This window comes from Sinocyclocheilus anshuiensis, unplaced genomic scaffold (genome assembly GCF_001515605.1).
Source record: "Sinocyclocheilus anshuiensis isolate Anshui unplaced genomic scaffold, SAMN03320099.WGS_v1.1 scaffold199, whole genome shotgun sequence".
Taxonomy (NCBI): Eukaryota; Metazoa; Chordata; class Actinopteri; order Cypriniformes; family Cyprinidae; genus Sinocyclocheilus; species Sinocyclocheilus anshuiensis.
The window spans coordinates 344,635-369,309 of NW_015552582.1; the positions used below are offsets into that span (position 1 = coordinate 344,635).

The 24,675-nt window shown below is 37.1% G+C and overlaps 2 protein-coding genes across 2 annotated transcripts in view; one reads left to right on the plus strand and one right to left on the minus strand.

Moving 5' to 3' along the window:
* The window catches only part of LOC107665400 (pre-mRNA 3'-end-processing factor FIP1-like), a 26,135-nt gene extending 11,426 nt beyond the window's left edge, over window positions 1–14,709 (minus strand). The window contains exons 1-10 of the mRNA XM_016456275.1: window positions 14,347–14,709; window positions 13,140–13,185; window positions 9,674–9,719; window positions 9,474–9,547; window positions 9,266–9,315; window positions 8,402–8,494; window positions 8,178–8,305; window positions 5,581–5,624; window positions 2,896–2,995; window positions 2,680–2,812 (exon numbers count right to left, since the gene is read on the minus strand). Of these exons, the coding sequence (XP_016311761.1) occupies window positions 2,680–2,812; window positions 2,896–2,995; window positions 5,581–5,624; window positions 8,178–8,305; window positions 8,402–8,494; window positions 9,266–9,315; window positions 9,474–9,547; window positions 9,674–9,719; window positions 13,140–13,185; window positions 14,347–14,407 (775 nt within the window). The 5' untranslated portion in view covers window positions 14,408–14,709. The remainder of the gene's footprint in view (window positions 1–2,679; window positions 2,813–2,895; window positions 2,996–5,580; window positions 5,625–8,177; window positions 8,306–8,401; window positions 8,495–9,265; window positions 9,316–9,473; window positions 9,548–9,673; window positions 9,720–13,139; window positions 13,186–14,346) is intronic.
* Window positions 14,710–15,037: 328 nt separating this feature from the next.
* The window catches only part of LOC107665395 (sec1 family domain-containing protein 2-like), a 123,233-nt gene continuing 113,595 nt past the window's right edge, over window positions 15,038–24,675 (plus strand). The window contains exons 1-2 of the mRNA XM_016456269.1: window positions 15,038–16,030; window positions 16,839–17,007. Of these exons, the coding sequence (XP_016311755.1) occupies window positions 15,217–16,030; window positions 16,839–17,007 (983 nt within the window). The 5' untranslated portion in view covers window positions 15,038–15,216. The remainder of the gene's footprint in view (window positions 16,031–16,838; window positions 17,008–24,675) is intronic.

Consider the following 24,675-nt stretch of genomic DNA (forward strand, 5'->3'; position numbering starts at 1 on the left):
TAAAAGTACACACACACATACACATTATTCAAATACGTTTCTATAGGATCATGTGACACTAAAGACTGGAGTAATGGCTGCTGAAAATTTAGCTTTGTCATCACAGGAATAAATTGCTTTTGAAAATATATTATAACATGGAATTGTAAATTGTAATAATATTTCTTAATATTACAGTTTTGGTCAAATAAATGCAGCCTTGGTGAGCATATTAAACCTCTTTCAAAAACATTTAAAAATCTTAAAAATTAGTTAATTCATGTTTGTTCAAAATACAGAATATGTACAATCTGAAGTGTATACACTGACATTAAAAAATGCTGTAAAATTATTGTATTGAACTGTAGTGCATTCTTAGTTCATGTTATGCCAATGCATTACTAATAATGCTAAAGTATAGAACCTTACTCTTACCATATACATTTACTACAATGAATAACTGAATGAATTAATGAACAACATTTCTTTAAATTGTTTTGTGTGACAGAGTTGACATACAGTATCATGATATGTATGTTTTTGTGTGTGTGTTTTTTTAAAGATATATTGTGTAAAGGGTGCTTAAAGGTACTTTATGAATGTTTACAACCATTAATGTCCTCTAAAAGAATCAAAGTGGATCACTGGACTCTTTTTATTTGTACAAATATATTTAGACTATCAGTACAAAAATGTAAAATACAAATCCTCTCCTAACAAATCTGTCGTTAAAATTATGATTTGAATGAAAAAAAGCTCTCACTCCTCCACAACCTCATTTAATCAAAACATTCCTAACAACTGGCTCTCTCCATCTTTTTCCCCTCTCTCTTTCAGCACAGCTGGGTCATTCAGCACATTTTCAGTGCCACGATTCTGCTAGCATGGCACTTTTTCATTCTTCCCGCCCTGAGCTATTTTTAGTCACACGCAGCACATTAATGACACAAAAGGAACAGCGTGGCCGTAACAGGACAGCGATATCCGCAGGGGGAGTGAGTCAAAAATAGAGAGGCCTATAACTTAAAGATGGGGAGGTGGGCTTCTATGATAAAACGAAAAAGGCCTGTTCTGGATTATAGGCTGAACTTCAAAGGCTAGGCCTGTCCAGGAAGTTTGATATTTTGACTGTATTAAAAAGGATGAGTGGGTCCTGAAAAACGGGATGATGGGTGAGTCTGTCAGTGAGAGGTCTGAGTGGGCCAGAGGAGGGGTGGTAGGATTTGGCAGAAGGAGATTTTTTGATGAGGCTTTGAAGCAGAAGAGTAGAGTTAAGAGAGCTCAAATATAGACGTTCTGTGAAAGTGTGGAGGTGCAGCATCTGAGCAGGAAGTTAGGCAAACTGACAGCCAGCAGGCCTGTGCTGCAGAGGAAAACCTGGAGAGAATTACACACACCTGGATACAGACACACCAGCTCAAGCGCATATGTTGTCAGACTCCTACAGAGACACATGCATGCTCAATATTTAGTCACTGTCAAATGAAAAACACAGCTGCTGCAGCTCATCTGGTTTAGCACCTGAACTATAACCTTGAACCTTAAGCACACAGCATTTTGGGGCATCATGGGGCATTTCACTGCGTTCTGAATCACAGCCCTAGTGTGCAATATTTTAACAGCGAAAACACATTAACAAACTACTTCATGGGGCAATAGAAGTAGATTCATTTCTGTTTGCTATACCATACTTAGCAAAAATAACCTTTATGTTTTAAGTAGACCAATAATAAGACATGTGTTTAGGATATTTAGGATCTCTTCAGACCAGAAGACAGCAGGTCGCTCAATATGGGTGTGAATCAATCACACCCTGGATAAATGTTGTCATGGCAACCACAAATTCCCTATGGTTGGCTATATGTACAATGCAGTGTAATGAAAACATATCAACATGTCCTTTGACCTCCCTTGGACTGTTTGAAAGAGTGCCGGCCTTCAGTCAGGAAACGTCCAGTTTCATGGATCAAAAGAAGTCTTTTATGCTCACCAAGGTTGCATTTATTTGATCCAAAATACAGTAAAAACAGTAATAATGTGAAATATTATTACAATTTAAAATAACTGTTTTCTGTTTTTATATATTTTAAATAAAATGTATTCCTGTGATGACAATGCTGAATTTTCAGCAGCCATTACCCCAGTCTTCAGTGTCACATGATCCTTTAGAAGATGCTGATTTGATGTGTAAAAAATATTTCTTGATGTGAAAAAAATGTTTTTTGACAGTTTTAAAGGGAAAGCATTTATTTTAAATATAAATATTTTGTAAAATTATAAATGTCTGTACTGTCACTTTTGACCAATTTAATGCATCCTTACTAAATAAAAGTACAAATTTTATTTATTTTTTTACCAAACTTTTGAAAAGAAAATTATTATTAGAATATATTAAGCAAATATATTCGGAAACATAACATTAAAATCTCTATTAGTACTATGAGGATTGACCCGCTGGTTATGAGAATAATCTGATTTACATTTAATAAGCTGGTTAATATGCTGCACTGTGTCACTGTCAGATGTGTTCTGCTTGATTTTGGAACTATTAAAAGTGAGAGTTTTGCTCAAGGACAAGCTGAAGAAAAACCTGCAATGCCTTAACATTCACATGCTACTACGTCACTACACAGCACAGGCCCGTCCCTTTTCTGCTGATACAGTGAGTGTGCATAAGTGTACAGCATGGAGTTCACTTACCAGGTGGTGGTATGAGGGGGAGTGTGGTGCTGATGGAGGGAGGAGGGAAAGGTGGAGGTGGGATATTGGGAGGAAAGAAGGGCAACAGCTTTGGGGAAGATAGCTCTGTGTCCGAGGATTGCTCTGAAACAACCTGAAATCACACAACTATATGAGATCAGTACTCTACTATTTACAGCGATTCACTCTGTGTCCATCAAGCATGCAAAAACACACCTGGATGTTATTTTCATCAGCGCTGTGACGTCTTCTGCCTTCCACTCGACTGATGGTCCCTGCTTGTCCTCCGATAACATTGATCGCACCACTCGACTTCCTGCATTCACACCCACACGCATAATCAAAGTCGGATCATTATGTTGAGTCCATATGTGTGAGTCAGGAGGATGAAATGTGTGCTGCACACTACAAGCCATTTAATGAACACAAAATATCCTGGTTCTGTTTTTGCGCTATAGGACACTTGGCACATACACAAACGCACACAATCTCAGTCAATGCTATTTTCCTGTGAACTAGGCAATAACCTATTTCAGTCACTAAAAATGAATCAGATAGAACAGAGCACATTAATGCTGCACTAAACATTATGCATGCTGCATGAAAGCAAGCATTCAAGAGTCTAAGTAACACGGCCAGCTTGTCTGCAAAAGTCTTTCTTATTGTTCCTGTCTTTGCTGGTGAAGTTTGGGACAGAGTCAACTACAGGGGAAAAACACACACACACACACACACAAATGTAAAAGCCTTAAATTGGCACACTTCTGGTGTTTCACCTAATTTCAGCAGACACGACAGTGGATTTAAGTGCTACCCTCTCATGATTTTATAAAAAAGGTACACATAAAAAATTCACACCCCAGCCCTGGCTCTGCAGTCTGCTCTCATCTGTATTTTTAATCTCAGCAATGTACGTCATGCAGTAAACATTTTAGACAGATTTCTCCATTTAAAAGGATAGTTCACCCCAAAATAAAAATTCTGTCATCATTTACTCACACAAAAGAAGATATTTTGAGAATGTTGGTAACTAAACAGTTCTGGGCACCATGGAATGCAATTGCATGGATTAAAAAAATCATTTTGCAAAATATCTTCTATGTTCCACAGAAGAAAAAAGGAACGACATGAGGGTAAGTAAATGATGAATTTTTGGGTGACCTATCCCTTTAAAGGTGCATTCAGTAATTTTCCCTCATTAAAAATGTTTTACACTAAATTAAAAACAAAAAAAAATTAATCTTGTTCGCTAACCTAAGGCCCTGTACCAAATAGCACCCTAAACTGTTGCGGCCTTGCGGTGTGGCCTCGGCAGAAGTGCGCATCGAGGGTGCTTAGCGGCCACAAAGGAGGCGTTCACAAGCACTCTTCTGAAAGCTAATGTGACGAATGGGACACCCTATACAGAAACTATTGGCAGCCTGCATGTGGCAGCCATTGTAAGTCTGCAAAGCCACAAGTGCACATGAAGTGTGTCATTTAGGACAGGGCCTAAAACTTCCATCATATCTGTAGCTTAAAAAAAAGTTGTTTTATTGTGTATGGAGAGGGTCGACTTATGAAGGCGGCCATTATGAGATCACATGACCAGCTGAATATTACTCACTTTATCTTGCTAAACCCCTTGTGATGCTTTCACTTGTGGAATAAATTAATCATGGCTAACTGCAAATATAAGTTTGTAGCATTGGTACCAAAAACTTGTCAACTAGGTGTCAGTTTAAGCTCAATACGACTCAATATCAATCAGTGCAACATGAACAAAATTTTGAGTGCAATTCTGTGAAAGGCAAAATAAGAACTTTCTTAGAATGTCCAAAACACTATTGTAAACAATCACTGTATGAACAATAAAACACAGAGACACGATGAAACAGAAGTAGTGACATCTTTTCTTTTGTATTGTGATGCACAGCCGAGTGTAACAGATTACCTCAAATAATATAACATAGGGAAAGGACTTGGTTCTATGCATCAGTTGTTGATGTGATTTTTAGATGTGTGCGTTGCACTCAAATTGAGGCAGATGAACATATGCTTGCAGGTGTGTAGGACTAAATGATTGGAGAAGCCCAGCGTACATCACCAGAGAGAAGTCTGACGTTTACCAGAAGATTCAGACATGACATTTTGATTAAAAATTACGTTTTCAAAACGGTTTTAAAAAATAAAACAGATGAATCGTTCACAATAAGGTCAACAACATGCATTCAATCATGCTGACTTTAAGTAAGTCCCATTTATGAAGCATGCAGTCAAGCTGTACCTGAATATGCACATGAACTCATGTGAACTCTTTTTTTAGTGCAAAAACATTGCATTTTAATGGGGCTGAACAAGATCGAATGACAATCTCTGTTAAGACCCTTTTGACTCATGCTCTGTGTTTAAATGGGCGTACTGTGACTGACTCCTGCATCCTGTGTGTACGTGTATGTGTAATAATGAAAGCCGGACTGTTGCTTTACCCTTGAATGCTCCGGTTCATACACGTCCCCCTGAGCGACGCATAACCTTCAACTGATTGAGGAGAGGTTCAAGGAATGACTGATTAAAAATCACCCCCGCTAACTCCTGCCCAGGACCAAAGAGAGTCTGGACCACCAGGACTGAACCGTGGCGTGTGTGTATTTGTGTTGTGTCTCATAGAAAAGTAATAGTGAAATATTATAGGTTTCAACAGTCTGGATGTTTTCTTCAGGGGAGAACAGAAAACAAGAGCTGATAGAAATCAAGTGGAAAAAATGAAAAAATGTAACTTTACCAAAAAATGAAAATTCTGTTACCATATACTCTCCCTTATGTTGTTCCAAGAAGTAAAATGTGTGCAATGTGTGTGTATGGGTTGGTTGGTTGGTTTGATTGGTTCATACTGATGTGTTTGATAAAGGGTTGACGTACCTGGTTGAGTGTTCTGAAAGATCACTACTAGAACTCTGATGAACCTGGGGAGAGACAGAGAGAGAGAAAGAGGGAGAGAGAGAGAGAGAGAGAGAGAGAGAGAGAGAGTGAGGGGGAAGCAAAACAGAAAAGACATAAGGAAAGAGGGGGAAGGGAAGGGAGGAGCGACCCTCATCACTCAATAAGATGGTGGGAAAGGAGGAGGTATGAGACTGAGGAATAACAGCCTAAAGAGTGGTCATTGTGCAAGAAGTTTTGGAGGAGAAGGAAAAAAAACCAAGGTGAAATTTGATGAGGGGGATACAAGAGAGAGGAAAGCAGAAAATAGCAGACTGGTAAAGAGACGAGCACACATTTATATGTATACACACTCATTCTACATACACAAGTGCTCCAAAAACTCATGAGCCATCTACAGAAGCAGCATTTTAAATCGCCGCAGGCACTTCCAAAGTAAAAGGTGTTCCAAAAGTTATGAATCCAGTTAGTTGCCTCCTCCTAAGATATCTTGTTTTAGCCAAATTCTAAGGCATTTTCGCATGTGGTGAATGCAGCCCCAGAATGATCTGCACTAGAGCTCGGAGGAAAAAATAAAAAATCTGGCAGACGAGGCAAAAGAAAGGTTCACAAAACAAAATAACATTAAATTATGATAAATATATAATATAAAAAAATTACATTTTGCCAAATATTTGTGTCTGCTATAATTATTTTTTTTGCTTATCCCTGATAGCACACGTACATCATTGAGATGTGTGTTTGCTCATCTGCAATACGTCTATAGGACGTTTCCTATCAGATGTCAAATAGACGTTTAGAAAATGTCTTTAAGATGTTTATGATTTAGTATGCATGTTAAACTGACATCTTAAAGACGTCTATCAGACGTTTATACACAGCAGATGCTTTCCAGATGAAGTGATCTTTAACAGACATCTTGCAGACGTGTGTGTGCTATCTAGGATAAGAGCTGATTATTGTGCCATTAGCTTAGCAACATGATAATGTCAAACTGTCGGAAACAATTGCAAATCGTTCATGATGCATTCAAGTCATGTCAAAAACATTATATTTATGAGTTGAGTGCACATGAACACCACTTCAGAATTGCAATTATGAGTAGGAAACTCATTTTTTTTGAGTCCTAAGTTTCCGGGTTGAGGGCATCAGTGAGAAAACATGGCGGATGAAGACATTGGATGCAGCGTCTGTATTGATGATAAATTTGTTTAAATTAATTACTTTTTTTTTTTAAATACAATAAAACTAGCTAAGATCCATGATCACAGTACGATTGTATTGTAAAATTACTATAGAATACATAATGAGTGCTCCAAATCAATCACTTCTGAGGTTTCACGAAAGTAAGGAAGCTCCCTTAGAAGCCAGCTGTCTATGAGGCAGCTACTGTAGGCAGCTCACTGGACTTTGGAACAAAGCTATCAAGTCTGAAACAGCAGTAAATGCCCTGTCACAACTCATTATCAACATCTTAGTATGAACCATCATGATAGAAGGGCATATTTTATTTATGCTAAATGTACCATTATTTTGCTTAATGACCCCAGGCTCAGGATCTCTAGGCTCATGCGTAGTCGTCTCTGTTTGTCACAGTATGCCTTCCAGGTGTCCTCATTAAAACCATAGTTAAAGTAGTCAGACAGATCTGCACCTGCGTTTATACACAACACACGCTGTTAGTTGTACTAGAGAAAAAGGTAGGAGAAATTTGAATCTGAGGTAGACTAACACACACACACACTTCGCACATCCTAATGCAATCAACTGCACCTGGCTTTCTCCATGGCTTCTCCTCAAAGGACTCCACATCCACCTGCAGGACATTGCCTTCAGCATCCAGATCCAGCCCTCTGGACTTGGAGCCTGACTCACAGCAGATAAGACTTTAGAGGCTGGATTCCCATACCCATATTAAACCAAACCCAGAGGAATATCCTAAAGGGATTCTCAGCAGCACAGTTCAGTCAGGCTTAAATTTAAGTTTCCTTCAGGAATGCATGATGGTAATATAAGAAATATAAGACATAGAATATGTATTTTATTATAAATACTCTGGAAATACTTAAACTTTTTGAATTGAAATGGTCTATAAGTTTAATAATAATAATTTTAATTAATTTTAAAGGTGGAATGTCACTTTACAGTGTTTCTGTGTAATGCAATAGGAGGCGTGATAGTCTCTCCATCTCTTTGGACATAGCTCCATATCATATTTTTATTACAATAACAACAGGGTACAAAATAGGGATGGACATTGGGATGCTAAGATGTGAAGTAATTTCATTTTCAAATTAATAGTCAGTGAAAGGAAATTCTTTTCAAATTAATGGTCAGTGAAAGGAAATTCTTCATTCAGAAAACGTTAACCTCAGGAGGTTGAACTACTAATTACATGAGCCACATTATTTTCTATTATTGATAAACATATATTTGTAATAGGGTGAAGGAGTTCAGCATGAAAACATTACAATATTTGCAAAAACTGAGATAATCAAATGAGACTATTTACTTGTCTGCCCGCCATGCTGTCAAAAACGTCCAAATTATGTTACTTTGGGGATTTATGCTAAATGTACCATTATTTTGCTTAATGACCCCAGGCTCAGGATCTCTAGGCTCATGCGTAGTCGTCTCTGTTTGTCACAGTATGCCTTCCAGGTGTCCTCATTAAAACCATAGTTAAAGTAGTCAGACAGATCTGCACCTGCGTTTATACACAACACACGCTGTTAGTTGTACTGTATCTGAGGTAGACTAACACACACACACACTTCGCACATCCTAATGCAATCAACTGCACCTGGCTTTCTCCATGGCTTCTCCTCAAAGGACTCCACATCCACCTGCAGGACATTGCCTTCAGCATCCAGATCCAGCCCTCTGGACTTGGAGCCTGACTCACAGCAGATAAGACTTTAGAGGCTGGATTCCCATACCCATATTAAACCAAACCCAGAGGAATATCCTAAAGGGATTCTCAGCAGCACAGTTCAGTCAGGCTTAAATTTAAGTTTCCTTCAGGAATGCATGATGGTAATATAAGAAATATAAGACATAGAATATGTATTTTATTATAAATACTCTGGAAATACTTAAACTTTTTGAATTGAAATGGTCTATAAGTTTAATAATAATAATTTTAATTAATTTTAAAGGTGGAATGTCACTTTACAGTGTTTCTGTGTAATGCAATAGGAGGCGTGATAGTCTCTCCATCTCTTTGGACATAGCTCCATATCATATTTTTATTACAATAACAACAGGGTACAAAATAGGGATGGACATTGGGATGCTAAGATGTGAAGTAATTTCATTTTCAAATTAATAGTCAGTGAAAGGAAATTCTTTTCAAATTAATGGTCAGTGAAAGGAAATTCTTCATTCAGAAAACGTTAACCTCAGGAGGTTGAACTACTAATTACATGAGCCACATTATTTTCTATTATTGATAAACATATATTTGTAATAGGGTGAAGGAGTTCAGCATGAAAACATTACAATATTTGCAAAAACTGAGATAATCAAATGAGACTATTTACTTGTCTGCCCGCCATGCTGTCAAAAACGTCCAAATTATGTTACTTTGGGGTAGAAAAACATTTTTGGTAATTATAATGAGCAAATATTTAAAAATAGATTGTACTGCAATGAATATCATTATTACCTGATACAGAGGTCTTTATGTTCAGACTAATGGAACTAGAACCAAATGACCTACAGAGTAAACCACAAACAGACCATTAAGTATCATTATAGCAATTTATTAGACCCAGAATACTTTAAGATGTCATCAGTATCTCTGTATGAAATGAGAAGACTTGACACAGTGACATATAAAACTAAAATTGTCAAATTCTGACTGAATTACTCACGAGCCCTGAGATCCGCCTGTTTTAATGTCACCGATGGTCACACAGACATCATCATCACTGTCTGATTCACTTTCCTTTGTGAGGGAAAAACACAATGGCTGTTTGTAAAGGTAAATGAACACCCTACATTATCACAACTAACCGAAATAGATTTAAAAAAAAAAAAGAAAGTTTAAAATAAGTTTTGCTAAAACAAGCACCTGGTAATTGAGTCCACTCACTCCATCAACATCACCAATCAGAGCACTGCAGAAGTGAGATATATGTTTATATATGATGGATTTTATAATTAACCAATTAGATTGTACAATAATGTGTAAATTAAATGATCACATAGGCCTAAATAATCAGATTCAGTTACATCTTCAAACTAAACTAAATGGCAGTTTGGGAAAAAACATACATAAAAAGTGATTTGAAGCATAATAATACATTTTTATTTTTTATTTTAAATTGTAATTTTAATTCATTTAATTATTTTAGTGCCATATTTCATTAAATCAGTTTAAACTGAATAGACAAAAATTACAGAAATAGATTTCTTACTATATACTACACCTAAAAAAAAAAAAAACTGAGATATGGGGCCAGTTGCATAAACATAGCCACTATTTTAAGTCTGGGTCTTAAAAACTAGTTTCACCAACTAGACAAGGGGTAATTGGTCGTACTTCTGAGACTCAAATTAGATTTGTAACTGAAATAAAAAAATTATGACCAGTCTTGAAGAAGAAAAAAAAAGATAACTTTTTAAGACTAGTCTAAGCAGTTTATGCAACTGGCCCCAGGTGTGTGCTCTGCAGAAGAAACTTAATTTTCCTTTGGATGCACAGACTTCCTGTCAGTTTCATCTGTCTGTCTGATTTAATCACATGCACTAATTGATGCTACAGAACAATAAAAAGACTTTTACACTCAGCAAATATGGGCAATGAAAGGGATCGATTTACAAGCACATCTTTAGCAGCAGGCCTACATTAGTTTAAGTGAGGCCTATATCACTGTGGCTCATCAGGCTTATTTAAGGCCAGTGCAGTGTGAGGGAAAATTCTCGCTTGGGTTTGAGCTTTGCCCCGACTCTAATGAAGGTGAAGCAATCCAACCCATAAAAAACGCTGTGTCAGCTCCAAGAAGCAGCTAACACATCTCTACACAATGCTGGGAAGCAGAGGAATAAAACAATGGTTATTCACTCCTACTCCAGTGAGCACATAAGAGGAGCTTATACTGTATTAGCCCTGGGCACATCCAATGCTGAATTTAACTAGCATCCAGTTCCATCAGACACGCGTGGCTTGATCCACTTTGGGAGCTTTTTTGCAAAGAGGTCTATTGGCAAAGACATGTCACATACCGCGAATGTGCACGTATGGTCATTACTAAGCAGTGAAACGGGCATTAAATGTACACGCTTCATTTGTACAACGCTACTTGCCCTAACAGGAAATAAATGTGTCAGCCTCTCTCGTTCTGAGTCGGCACACGATTAGGTCTTGTAAACTCTCATTTCAAATGCAAAAGCGGCCGGGGCTAAAGTGACCTGAAAGTTTCTGACATTGCCAGAAGCAGAAAATCCCAAGACTGCAGAGAGTTGAACTGTGCATGTGTTTGTGTTGGGGCCATGTATTAAAGTAAATGCCGATGAAGTACATTTCTAAATGCAAATGAAATCAAATATGAGGAAGAGCTGATTCAAATAGCTTTAAAAAAGGCAAAGCAACATTTTGGAGAAGATTAATAAATCACCTGCCTGATTAAAGCTAAGATGTCAACAAAATACTGCAATAATTAAACCTAAGGTCTTTGCACCAGTTTGTACTCTATATTTTCTGCCTTTTTCCATGCAGTTGTGAACTGTGTAGTCTACAAAAGTTTGGATAAGCATCCATTCATAAAGACTTAGATAAAAAATGTTTAGCATCTTACAGGCCCGGATTGGCTAATCGGGAGCACCGGGAGGATTCCCGGTGGGCCGGTCTGTTTTTTTGGCCGCTAGGGCCGGTGTGTTGTCATGCCACTGGGTTGAAATATACTGTCCCTAGGCTGCCTGCACTCACAGCAGCCCCACTCTTTTTATTTATTATTTTCTCGCAGCCCATATTATTATTTTCACCAGACCATATCAATAACAAATTCTCAATTGATAATTAATCATTCTTTTTGCACAAATCATTGTTATTTGTGAACGTAGGCATTTGAGGAAGGCTTTAAGACCAAGCGGAATCCTCTGCCGGCTGTTCCCGCTTCACAGCGAGGCAATTCCCTTCACCGTCGGTGTTTTGATTCTGCCAAATCAGTTTGGGCAAATGCAACTTATTGATCATGAGCCCAACATTTAGCAAGGCAGGAAAACATTCAATCTACCTGAAGGAAGACGTAGGCTATTTCAGTGTAAGTTAATGCTGTTAAATATATAGAGAAAAAAAAATACATAAAAAAAATTCTAGTGTATTCTTAAACTTGGACATCATTATATTGAAGTACAAATCCAAGCACCAGAAGCAGCCCACACTCTCTAAGTTTTCTTTCATTGAAAATTATGCATTTTCATTCATTCACAAAAACTTTAAGTGCCATTGTTAAAAAAAATGCTTTATTGACTGACGTTTCATACACCTTCAGTTATCATACTTTCAAATTTCATGCCATTTGTAATTTCACAGTATTTTCACCTCTTAAATTAGCCTACTACACTTGTGAAGTCACAATTCTATAATGGTACAATTTACTCAGACCGATGACATTTCTTGATTGACATTAAAATTATTTTTTGAATAATTGTACATAAATGGGTTAAGCAAAACAAATGTGATTACTTCTGACTCAAGAACTTTTTAACTGCAGGCAGATATAGGCCTACATTATGGTACAATACAAATATTTAGAGCGTCCCTTATTCTGTCCATTATTTTCTTAAAGAATAAACACTTATTTTCTACAAGAATACAGGAATAAACACTATTTTCTTAAAGAATAAAAGATAAAGAATCACAATTGTCCCTTATTTTCCATTTCTGAAGTTAATTGGCAACCCTAATGATGACGTAATTATCTTTTGACTCCCCTGACAGCGGCAAACCCTCAGGTGTTGGAGATATGAGAGCGAATAATAGAATAGAAAATAGTACTGTCAAACGATTAATCATCTCCAAAATAAAAGTTTTTGTTTACATTATATATGTGTGTGTACTGTGTATATTTATTATGTATATATAAATACAAACACATGCATGTATACATTTAAGAAAAATATGGTATGTTTATATATTAAATATGTAAGGAATAATCAACGGCTAGCCGTGCATTAAAGGATTTTAAATGCATGACGTGGAGGCAAAAAACCGCCCGAAATTTAAAATTTATATACTCTGTGTTTGTATTTATATATATATAAATATACACAGTACACATACATATATTATGTAAACAAAAACTTTATTTTGGATGCGATTAATCGCGATTAATCACTTGACAGCACTAATAGAAAAAAACAAAAAAACAAAGTGGGCCGGTCTAAGGCATGAAACTCCAGGTCTGAAAATGAGTCCCACTCCGGCCCTGGCCTCTTTTAGATTAAGATGCTAAAACATAAAAAACCAAGTTCTACTTCAAGTTGCTCGTTGGAAACTTATCAACAGCTAAACACATTTTCTTGGGCATCCTCACCTGAAAACTTCCTTTTCTGTTGTCTCTTCTTCGTCAAAATTGTCATCTATTTATGATAAAGAAGTAGAAATTAGGACAAGATTTGTTTTCACATGGAAACAGACAGTTTAAGAAATTTAAAGTTATTGCTATAGTTGTTTTTAACACTATAAAGCCTGCTCTTTGAAATATTTATCATTCAAATTTGTAAGGCATTTAAATGATCAACATGATCACAAGCTTTCTGTCATCTGATAGTTTCTTCCTTTTAATTTTATTATTATTTATTTATTTTTTTTTATTTTTTTTTTAAAACGTCCACTTTCAGGTCATAGTGTGTGTCCAATTTAGTAATGTAATAACTTTTCTATTGTTATTGGACTGAAACTTTTTTTTTTTTGAAGAAAAATTATGTTAAAATGGGCTTATCAAATATGATACATCAGGTTTTTGTGGAACATGTATTTGTCCATTTCTCTCAATCATCACTGTATTACGTTGCATTATATATTTTGCTTCCCACAGTAAAAAAAAAAACTACAGACCTTTGATCATAAAACTAGGCATTTTAAATATATGCAATACTGTTCTATTTCAAGCTTTACATGGTTCATATGAATCATACTGATTTCAAATAAACAAACAAAGGAACTCTGGTTAGATGAAGGAATCAGTTTCATCATCTAAAATGCTGCCAGTTTATGAATGGATCAATTTAAATACGATTTTAAAACCTGATATTCAAACTGTCAACTCTATAGTAGCCTACATTACATTGATTTTTCTTCTCTCAGATGCATCTCTATTGGACATGATACGGCATCTGTCATGTCCTATGCCATATTTGATACTGAAAATAAAAAATAACAATAAACAATATTCTGAATATGATTTTCAAAAGAGCTGTCCAACTTTGATCAGATGCTTTTAAATGCAGCAGCACTTACTACTTGATGCGGTTATGTTAGGCGTGTGTAAATGTATTCTTGCCCTTATGTTCTCTGTAAGGGTTGATTTGAAAGTAAATGTTATGAAACGCGTGCAGCTGGATAAATAACGGTTTCTGATGTAATAAACTTAGGGTCAGATCCCTTCTTAGAAACGTGTGCTTTTGGGTTTGGTAGATGCTGGAGTAATGCTTATTCATCTCACCACGAGGACGTTTGATTTGCATTCCTGACTCTTTAGACAGTTTTAAAGTTGAATCATCAGTGTGTTTATTTCTCACCTCCATAAAGCCAGTCCGTCTCGTCATCAGTTGTTTTCTCTATTACCTCTTTTGTGGACATGATCACCTCCGGGGTTTTGCGCTTTTGCTTTGAGATCAGAGGCTCAGTTTAACCCACTGATTCACCGAGTTCGACAAAGTAACTTTGCGTAGTGTGATAATAGTTTTAGGGTTTACAGTCACAGCTGTCACGGTGGCACGCCGCGTGTTGTTGGTGTAGCAGGTGTGCGTTACCAAAGAAACACATCTCACTGCACGCGCACGTGTGCGGGAGACGCAGGAAGTTCAACATCAACACATCAATGCACTAATTACAGGCAATATTTGTTTGTTTGTTTTATCGTGTCAATTTATCTATCTTTGCATCAATTTCAAATGACTGTATTCTATTCCATTATTATGACATGAAACATGTCAACGTATTTTTTTTTTTTGTTAACAGACAAATCGTTTACTTGACTCTTACACTACCTTTTTAAATATCACAACATTTTGAACAATGAATATAAACAAAGGCAAAACATAATTTTTATAAAATACTGAGACAAAATATTAATTAAAAAAAAGAAAAAATATAAAATGGTATATTGGCATCTTGATAAGCAAATAGCCCACGTTGTGCGTTGTAAATCAACGGACAAGTTTATGCAGTCATTTAAAGTCTTTGCTTCGATTTTCTTTTTGCCGTTAAAGAATGAATAGTGGCTTTCAAAACTCCCAGCTGTACACTATGACGCATAATTATCGCGACGCCTCTGCGTCACGTCACCTTCGAGAGACTCACATTGGTTTGTTTTGAATGGTGTCTGTTTGACAGTTCTGCTGTTGCTATCGTTCGTCTCTCTTTAAAACGCCAGCATTTGCGGAAATATGTTGCCCACGGATGGTGTCATGTGTTTTCCCGGTCAGACGTGGGAAAAAGTTCTGTCAAAGGTAAAAAAGGCTGTTGTTTTCATGGATGATCGGTGTTCTGAGAGTTTGCACTGGAACGGAGGAGCTGCGCTTCTGTTTGAGGCTGGAGCTCGAAACATCAAACAATTCTCAAGCTTTGAAGCTGGTGGACAGAATGAACCCAAAGCTGTGTTTGTGGTCAGCACCGTGCTGAAAGGTAAAACGGCAGACATTATCAAAGACATCATTTCCCTCAGTCGCTTCCAGTACTGCGTGGTTTTCACAGCTATTCCGCACTCCATTCACCTGCTTGCGAATAATGTGACCACTGATCTGGAGGGGAATTCGGTGTTTGAGCAGTTTGAAGAGAAACTGTGTGAGTGGATGGGTGATATGAACTACACTGCTGAGGTGATGCATGCTCCTGTGGTCTTCGCCCCTCTGACGCAGCACCTTCACCTTTTGCCTGCTTTCTCTGATCTCTTCCCATTATTGGAAGTGGATCTTGAGTCCATCAACGAGAAAAGGCCGGAAAAAAGACGATTTGGGAGTCTGATGGATGTGGATACGCACTCTCTCTCACCTGAGCTGCAGATTCAGATTAAATCTCTCACATCAGCCATCAACACCCTGTTTGAGTTCATCGGTACCCGTGAGGAGAGTTTTTCCGTGGGTCCGATGAGCCGTCTGATCGCAGGGGAGCTGGCCAGTCATCCACAGGCCAAAAACAGGAGGAAGTCAGCCCCCAATAAAGCATCAGTAGTGTTTATTGACAGAACTCTTGATCGTACAGGTGTAGTCTAGTCAGTCTAAATACTATATGTATTCAGTCATTAGTACTTATGTCAAGACACTATAGGCAAAACCATGTTTTATTTTATTTATTTTCATGCACTGGTCATTTTTGAGATTTTGGATTAATGGACTTCCATAACATGTCTTATTTATTTGCATTTCAATTACATTGTAGCCTATATCTTTAGACTGCTTTCTCGATATTTTTTTTTCTCCTTCTAACCAGAAAATTTTTATCCACTTTAATAGCACTTACCTGCACCCAATTTTTTATTCACATCTATGTTCTGAAGATTTTTACAAAGGGGATTGTTCAAATATCATTCAATTGATTTTTCAGCTGTACGTGTTATTCCTAAAATATGGTGAATAATATAATTTTTTTCCCCCTGGCTGTTTAAAATATTTTGTGATTTATGGCATGATACAAAACATATCCAACATTCCCTCTGTAAAAACCTTTAACTCTTAATTTGTCAGCAAAATGAAACAAGAATTTTGAACCTGGTTTTATCCAATGTTCAGATTTCTGTTCTGGAAATGTATTCAAATGAGTACACATTTTTAGATAATGCCTCATTTGCGTATTTATGTATCCTTACAAAATGTATAAAACTAATCAATTGCTTTAATGTACTGTGACTAAACAACTGGAAAATATGGTGAAATATATTAGTTAATTTTTATTCTATTTACCTGTGGTGTCTTGTCTTAATATGTCATGGTGGCGTATAACACAGTTTAACTTATTCTATGACCTTTCAAAATAATTTTTTCCCTCTGTTTCTCTTTTTCCTAATCTATAGGAGCTGTTGGCCACCATGGTGACAGTCTGGTTGAGAAAATCCTATCCGGGTTGCCACAGTTGCCAGGTCATGTGACTGACATTCAGGTGGACATGCTAGAGCTCACACACCTGAAGCAGACAACTGATAACAAGGGCATCTTGGCACCAGGCTGCTTGGCACAGAACCAGTAAGAGCATTTACAATGTTATGGCATGCAAACATGGTATCATAAAGTTAATTTCTTTATCTCAAAAAACTAAAGTTGGTTCAGAAAATGCCAAAAAGCACTGCTGTAAAGGCCAGCCGATGAACATGCAATGAGATTATGTTCACACTGTGGTGGAATTACAACTCCATTACTTTTTTTTTAAGTTACATGTTATTTTAATTTTCAGTATTTTATTTTTTCAACATGTTTTAAAATTGATTACATCTTTGAGATGGGCTGGTTGAAATATTAACTCACAAACATTAGACCTAGGGTCAAAATTGAAAATGACATAATTTACTCACCCTCATGTCTCCAAAGGAAGTGTTTTTTTTTTGTCCATACACTGAAACATGCCCGTAGACAGGGGGGCTCAGGTAGCTCGAACGACCCACCCCCCACTGCCAAAGGTCCATAATTTAAGTGTGTGATTTTTTTTTTTTTTTTTTTTTATAAATAAGTTTTTTTTTAAATAACGATAGCCAATAATTCAAATCTCCCAAATAAAAATGATCTAAATCTAAACCAAACTGAAGCCCTAATCTTGTTAAAAGCACCACTTCTGTTGTTCTACTTCCATCAGGGCTTGCAAAATCGCTAGCCCAACGTCCCGGCACTATTGTGTCTTCCAGTTGGGCTACTAAAATGTATCAGCGCCCAGCCCAACTGGCTATTTTAAATACTTAAATTTAGTTGTATCAAATTTAAAGCCATGAAAAGTATTAAATGCCTTAAATGGTATAAGAAATGTCTTAAAGGTGACATATCATGAAAATTGGACTTTTCCAGGTTTTAAGTGCTATAATCAGGTCCCCGGTGCATCTACCAACCAAGGAAACGTGTAAAAGATTAACCCAATCACTTTGTTTGGGTAAGCCTTTTTCTGCAAGCGTCTGAGAAAACGAGCGCGTCTGATTTCACTCCCTTGGTGACGTGGCAAAGGGATCTCATTATGATATTACCGCCCCTTTATCTGTAAACTTCCACTCAAGGCACCGTCATTTTGATTTCGCAAGCGACAACGGTGTATTAGTTCTAATGCCATGGCGAAAGTTTGAGCAAAACATGCTAACTGTTCTGTCTTTGGCTGCACTGACGAGCACACAACAGTGTTTAGAGTCCCAGCCTCAGAGGAGACGAGCAGTGGATTTATTGATTTATTAAGGCTACTGTATATTGCTGCTGCCACACAGATCTAAAATAAACAAGCGATTTACATTTAATCATAATTTCAAGAGGTCTTAAATTTAGGAAAAAGACTAGATTTGCGTTATGGATTAATGTGATGATTAAGGCTATGATTTCATTTAATAAATATGAGTGCTGCACGTTTCAAAGTCAAAATGCGGCGTAGGTGTTTTTATATTAATGTACCTCTGAAGGGAACTGACTGTCTTCAGAAGTGTTTCGATGGCATTTTCATTCCATCTTTACTATAATGCCTGATAAAGTACGTTTATGAGCGCAGTGCTGCTTTGTTTACAGCCTTACCAGAGAAACCTCAATTTCTGCCATTCCAAAAGTGCCACCTAGTGGCAGAGAATGAATTAGCATTTGTAATAAGCCCGTCTGCTGTTTTTGTTCAGACCAATGTGAAAAACTACCCATGATTTTACACAGCAAACACGTAGAGCTGTAAGTGTGAACTGGTGGATCGGCAAGAAGCTAATGTTCCTTCTAAAATCTAAACAATTAAGACAGTAATATATATATATATATATATATATATATAATGATTGATAATTGTTTAAATTACTTATTTTATAGGACTTTTTGCTTTTTGTGTTAACCTGTATCCAAACTGTAAATCATGGTATCTGTTTAATATGTTACCATAGACATTGCTTTATCCCACTCATACGGTATTACTTTTATTTGTGCAGGTCTTAAAATAGTTAATAAAAAACTTACATTTGATTTTAAAAATCCTGCAGATACCCTGTAAATACTGCACTTAAATTCCTTCCGTGATATTTGTGTTTTGAAAATGTTTTTGAATTTAAATTGAGTGACTTCTTCAAAACTTCACTCAACCTGGACGAAGCTGTGAAACATATTCTCCAGATTGAATCTAAGAAGATTAACTGACCAGTGTTCTCATTCCATAAGTGTCAAGACAACAAGGGAAGTGAAGACAAGTGAAGAGGCATTGACAGAGAGACAAGAGGGGATGATGATGAGAGATGAACAGTGTTAAGGAAACACTTAATCATCACAGTATAACACCAAGTCAATTAAACTTCAGGGATATCAATCTGTCCAATTAGGAAACATAAGTGACTGTGAATCAGTTTCAACTGCTTTGGTGCAAATGAAAGTGACAACAGGTGCACTGGAGAGACAACAGCAAGACAACGCCCAAAAATGCAAGACAAACCAATCAGGTTGCACAGGCAGTCCAGCTCCTCCAGGATGGCACATCCATACGTGTTGTCGCGAGGAGGTTTGGTTTCAAGAGCATGGGGGAGATACCAACCCATCAACAGGACCAGTATCTACTCCTTTGTGTGAGGAGGAACTAGCCAGTGGTTCCCTTACTGCTGTTAGGTACCAGGATGAAATCCTCAGAGCCATTGTCAGACCATATGTTGATGCAGTGGGCCCTGGGTTCCTCCTGGTGCATGCTAATGCCTGGCCTCATGTGGCTAGAGTGTGTAGACAGTTTTTAGATGATAAAGGCATTGATGCCGTTGACTAGCCCTCACGTTCCCCAGACCTGAATCCAATTGAGAAACTCTGGGTCATTATGTATTGGAGCATCCAAAGCCACCCAGTAGCACCACAAACTGTCCAGGAGCTCACTGATTCCCTGATCCAGGTCTGGCAAGAGATCCCCCAGGACACCATCCGCCATCTCATCAGGAGCATGTCCAGACATTGTCGTGAGTACAGACATGTGGAGGCCATACACACTACTGACTTGCATTATGAGTTGCTGTGAAGAATTTTATGCAAGTTGGATGAGCCTGTAACTTCAGTTTTTTAAATTGATATTTGGTGTGATTTTGAATCAAGAGCCCTGTGTGTTGATGATTTTGGTTTCCATTGACTGTTGTCACATAATTTTGTTCTTAACAAAGTATAGAATGTATATAAATAAAGATTTTCAAATTTAATATTTCATTCATTGAGATAAAATGTGTGATTTAAGTGTTTCCTTATTATTATTATTTTTTTGAGCATTGTAGTTGAATAAAATTGTAGTAAAGTTCCTTAAATGTATTCATTCTAAAAAAAAATGCTGGGTTGTTTCAAACCAAATTTGAGTCAAATATGGACTAACCCAACTGTTGGGTTGAAATTTTAAATAAAATATTGTTGTTAGTGTGGTCTTTAAATTTGTAGTGTGGGTGTGCGCACGTGCGTGAGTGTGTGTGTGTGTTTGGACTAACGAAAGTGGTATGCAATGATCAAATGCAAATGATCTTGGTAAGCAATTTGACAACATTGTAGTAAATATTTTCAGTGCATCAAAAAGAGTGCTCGTTGAGATACCAACAGACAAACTAATCCAGCACTAATGAGCGCATAAAAAGTCACCAAAATTAAGTATTTCAACCCCATAATTAAATACAAAATGCAGGGAGAAAAATGCAGAAAGGTCAAACCACCCCATCCCCCCCCACTAGGCTGGCTACGGGCGACCTGTGAAAGTCAGTAAGATCTGATATTATTTTGCCCCATTGACTTTCAAAATGACTTATTTTGTTTTCCACAGATAAAAGAGTCATACCGGATTTAAACATGAGGGCAAATAAATGATGACAGAATTATAATTTTTTTGGGTGTATTATCCCTGTAAGAGCAAAGTATGTAACATCAAGGTATGTTGTCAGCTTATCAAAATTTCAGTGTGCTTTTTTAACACCAGCAATTCTTGATCCCAATTTTGATACCAAAGCAATAACTGTATTTACAAGTAACTGTTTTATTGAACCATTAAAAATTTTTAACATTACTTCAAAAAATGTATATATATTTATAATAAAAAATAAATTAATTCAAAACAAGGATGTTATGATCATGTAATTATAGCTTTAAAAATTACAAGTAAACAGTCACTATTAAAATGAAGAACAAAGAAACAAATGACAAGCAATAAAACAAAGAGTACTTCAGAATTCAGTATCTGCAGAAGGACATAATAGACCACAGCAGCTCTATTAAGCTGCATTTACACATTAGATCTCTTGACCCATCTGTCTGATGGTTTTGTCATCACTGCTCCAAGGGGAATGTCCCTACTGTAGTTTGGTTTAGACCAAAAACCTCAGTTCTGGTAAAGGATTAGAGAAATATATTGCATAATCACGGCTGTTGTCAAAGTCTGTCTGTTCACAGTAAGAAAGATCTGAGGACACCATGAGACTTGGTTACACACATGTTGGCACAGGAACGATGCCCAGCCAAGTATTTTAATGGAGAACCACCATTTCTTTAGTCATCATAAATGTGTATTTGAATAACTAAATGGCTTTGTTGGAGTTTTTGCCGATATCATTTCCTACGAGGCAGGATGTGGTAATGAATGACCCCAAATTTCTACTGTTCTGTGTAATATTGTCATGCTGCTCAATTGTTTTAACACGTATTTTGTGAACTCACTCACTGTCTGAATGGAAACAAATGTTTTTCCTAAATGAACCCAGTCATGTTTTTTGGATGGGACATTTTGGCTAAATGTATTGCACTTATGCCCTTTGGTAGAACTCAGTCATGAGTGAAATCATCAACTGTTAAAATGTTTGGGGTAATTGACACCATATAACCTTTCTGGCAGATGATTTTGTGGTGGATCGTCATATATTGATATAATATTCTCTTGATACAAGATTTTTTTGAAGCAAGTAACAGCATCAACACTAAACCTACTTCATCTGGAAGTCAAATGGCATTAGCATGGAAACCCAAATGCTGTTTACAACCCATTAGGTCTAAACCACATGTTAGACGTGAGGGTTTGTTAAAGGAGGAACGTGTTTCGTATGTCTGTTTTCTTTCCAGATCCCATCAGGCAGGGATTCAGAGAGCACATTTGCGTGCGGAAATAATTTGGCTCCAGAGTGATTGAGTTAAGGGGATAGGAACTTCTCTATGAGCTATACCAATGAATAAACCAGTTTCACCTTATACATTTTGTGCCGCCAAAGCTGCCAGATTAGTCTTGTCTCCATTTTGGGCTCCCATTGTGGCTATTTGTCATCTCAACCTTGTTCAATCACTGTTGTTGAGAGCATTGAAGCTGCTGTTTTACCTACACACGGACACAGGCACATGGCGTATTCCAAGACCACATCCTTTCACCACCATTAGCTAGTTACAGTAGCACTGCTGAGTACAAACACACTCTTGAGACCTCCATGTAAATATACAAGAGCTCACTGTTAGCCAGATGGCGTGGAGACTGAATAGGACAAGTCTCCGTTTGAAGAGCCTTCTGTCACTGGTTGTGTGCAAAAGTGCATGTTTAACAGGGTTTGGTTTCTATTAGGGCTGCACGATAAATCGCATGCGATATTTAACGCGCATCTTATCAGTAAAGCCGGTTCTGTAATCAGCGGTAAAAACACTATAACACTACAATTTAATTTTACTAAATGCAAATATAGATGGTCAGTTTCCGTAAATAATAACTATTTGAATTGACAATGGACAATGGAAAAATCATATGTGTGCTTTTAGAGTGTTTGTGCAATGTGGACTGCTTTGAGATATTAGATTTTGTCTTGTAATGTTGTTTGCAATTATCTGTTAGTAGTTGTGTAGACGTGTGTGCTAATTACCTCAGTATGTGCTCATTCTGTCATTCTGTCATGACGTGATCTGTACATTAACTGAGGAATGGTTGTTTGCTCATGAGAGAATGTTTTTGTGTTGCTGTGTGTAGTTTTAGTATTCCCTAGAATGTCATGTTCAGTGTTTTTCACCTCCCTTATGTTTCTAATTTAAGTTTCCGGGATAAAAAAAGCATTTATTTTGCCCACTCTCACTGTATCTACACCGGTTCCCTCTTTTTCAGGCCAGTTTATTCTCGGCTGGAGCTCCAGGACTCAGTGGAGGAGAACCGGTCCAGTTCCACGCAGTCAAATCCATTCAATGTGGGCGTGGGGATTTCTTGCTTTAGCTCAGCAGGGAAGCGAGTCACAAGCCTAGGGTTTGTTTAGCAGAGTCTAGACAGGCTCCAGGCAAATATCGAAGCTTTTGATGCATTCTGACAGGGCCCAGCTGATCCTCAAGAGAGCAACTCTACTCCCACAACCCTAGTTTCTATTGTTTTGTGCTTTAAAAGGCCCATATTTCACACCTTTGTAACATTTTATTTTTCATTGAGGGCCGCTTATAATGATAGCCTGTTTTTTACAGCAAGAACAGGCAGAATTTAGTTTTGCAGAACCATTTTTCTGACCTTCTCTGAATCTTTTGCAAAACATTAATTGGTCAGCACAAAACCACTGGAGAGATCCCTTACTTTTAATGAGATATGTATTATAAGTCTATGCAGATGTTGGCCTTATGCGAAAATTCCTTTTACTTGGTTGATCAAATGCTTGACTAGAGCAGCGTGAAACAGGGACTCATCTGACAGGCTTGGTGTTTTTCTCTGAAGGACTATAAAGAACATGCTCTGATCTTAAATAAGCCTGAACGTGCATCCAAATGCAGAGATGAGGTGGTGTGTACTGTACCTGACGCTCTAGATTCATTCGTCACTGTATATAAGTCACCCTCTATGTGGAGCACATAATCCATGGAGGTTTTTAAAATGTTGAAAAGTGGAATAACAACAGTACGGTATCCACAGATAATACTTGATCTTACTATGGTTTATCAGAATTATATTTATAGTCATGGAATAAACTTTACAGAACTTTTCTTCAGTCTTTTTTACAAATCAAATCAATGCATTATATTATATTATATTATAAAATTATAATAAACGTAATAATTTAAATTGAATTTAAAAAAATGTTAATGTTAAAAAATAATTGTTATATATATACTTATTCTCGGCTGGAGCTCCAGGACTCAGTGGAGGAGAACCGGTCCAGTTCCACGCAGTCAAATCCGTTCAATGTGAGCGTGGGGATTTCTAGCTTTAGCTCAGCAGGGAAGCGAGTCACAAGCCTAGGGTTTGTTTAGCAGAGTCTAGACAGGCTCCAGGCAAATATCGAAGCTTTTGATGCATTCTGACAGGGCCCAGCTGATCCTCAAGAGAGCAACTCTACTCCCTGGACTCTTAATGTCCTTAAACATCTCTCGAGACTGTTGTATAATGCCAACTAAATCATTCATTTCTTACTGAGTTTTGCCAGTCCAATGTTCTGGGTCAAAGAATATGCACATATCAGTCAGATCATCCAAACACAAATAGATTAATGCTTTACTTTCATTCCTCTATATCTTCCTACCTAGATTTTTTGTCTGTGCAAAACTCGCTGCCACAATGAATGGGGTTACATGTACATTAAAAGTTAAATTTTCAATCTGAACTGAACAGTCAGAACTGAAATAAAATGACTTAAAAAAAAATGTGACCTTGAACCACAAAATCAGTCTTAAAGAGTTAGTTCACCCAAAAATGAAAATTAGCCCACACAAATTACTCACCCTCAAGTCATCCTAGGTGTATATGACTTTCTTCTCTCT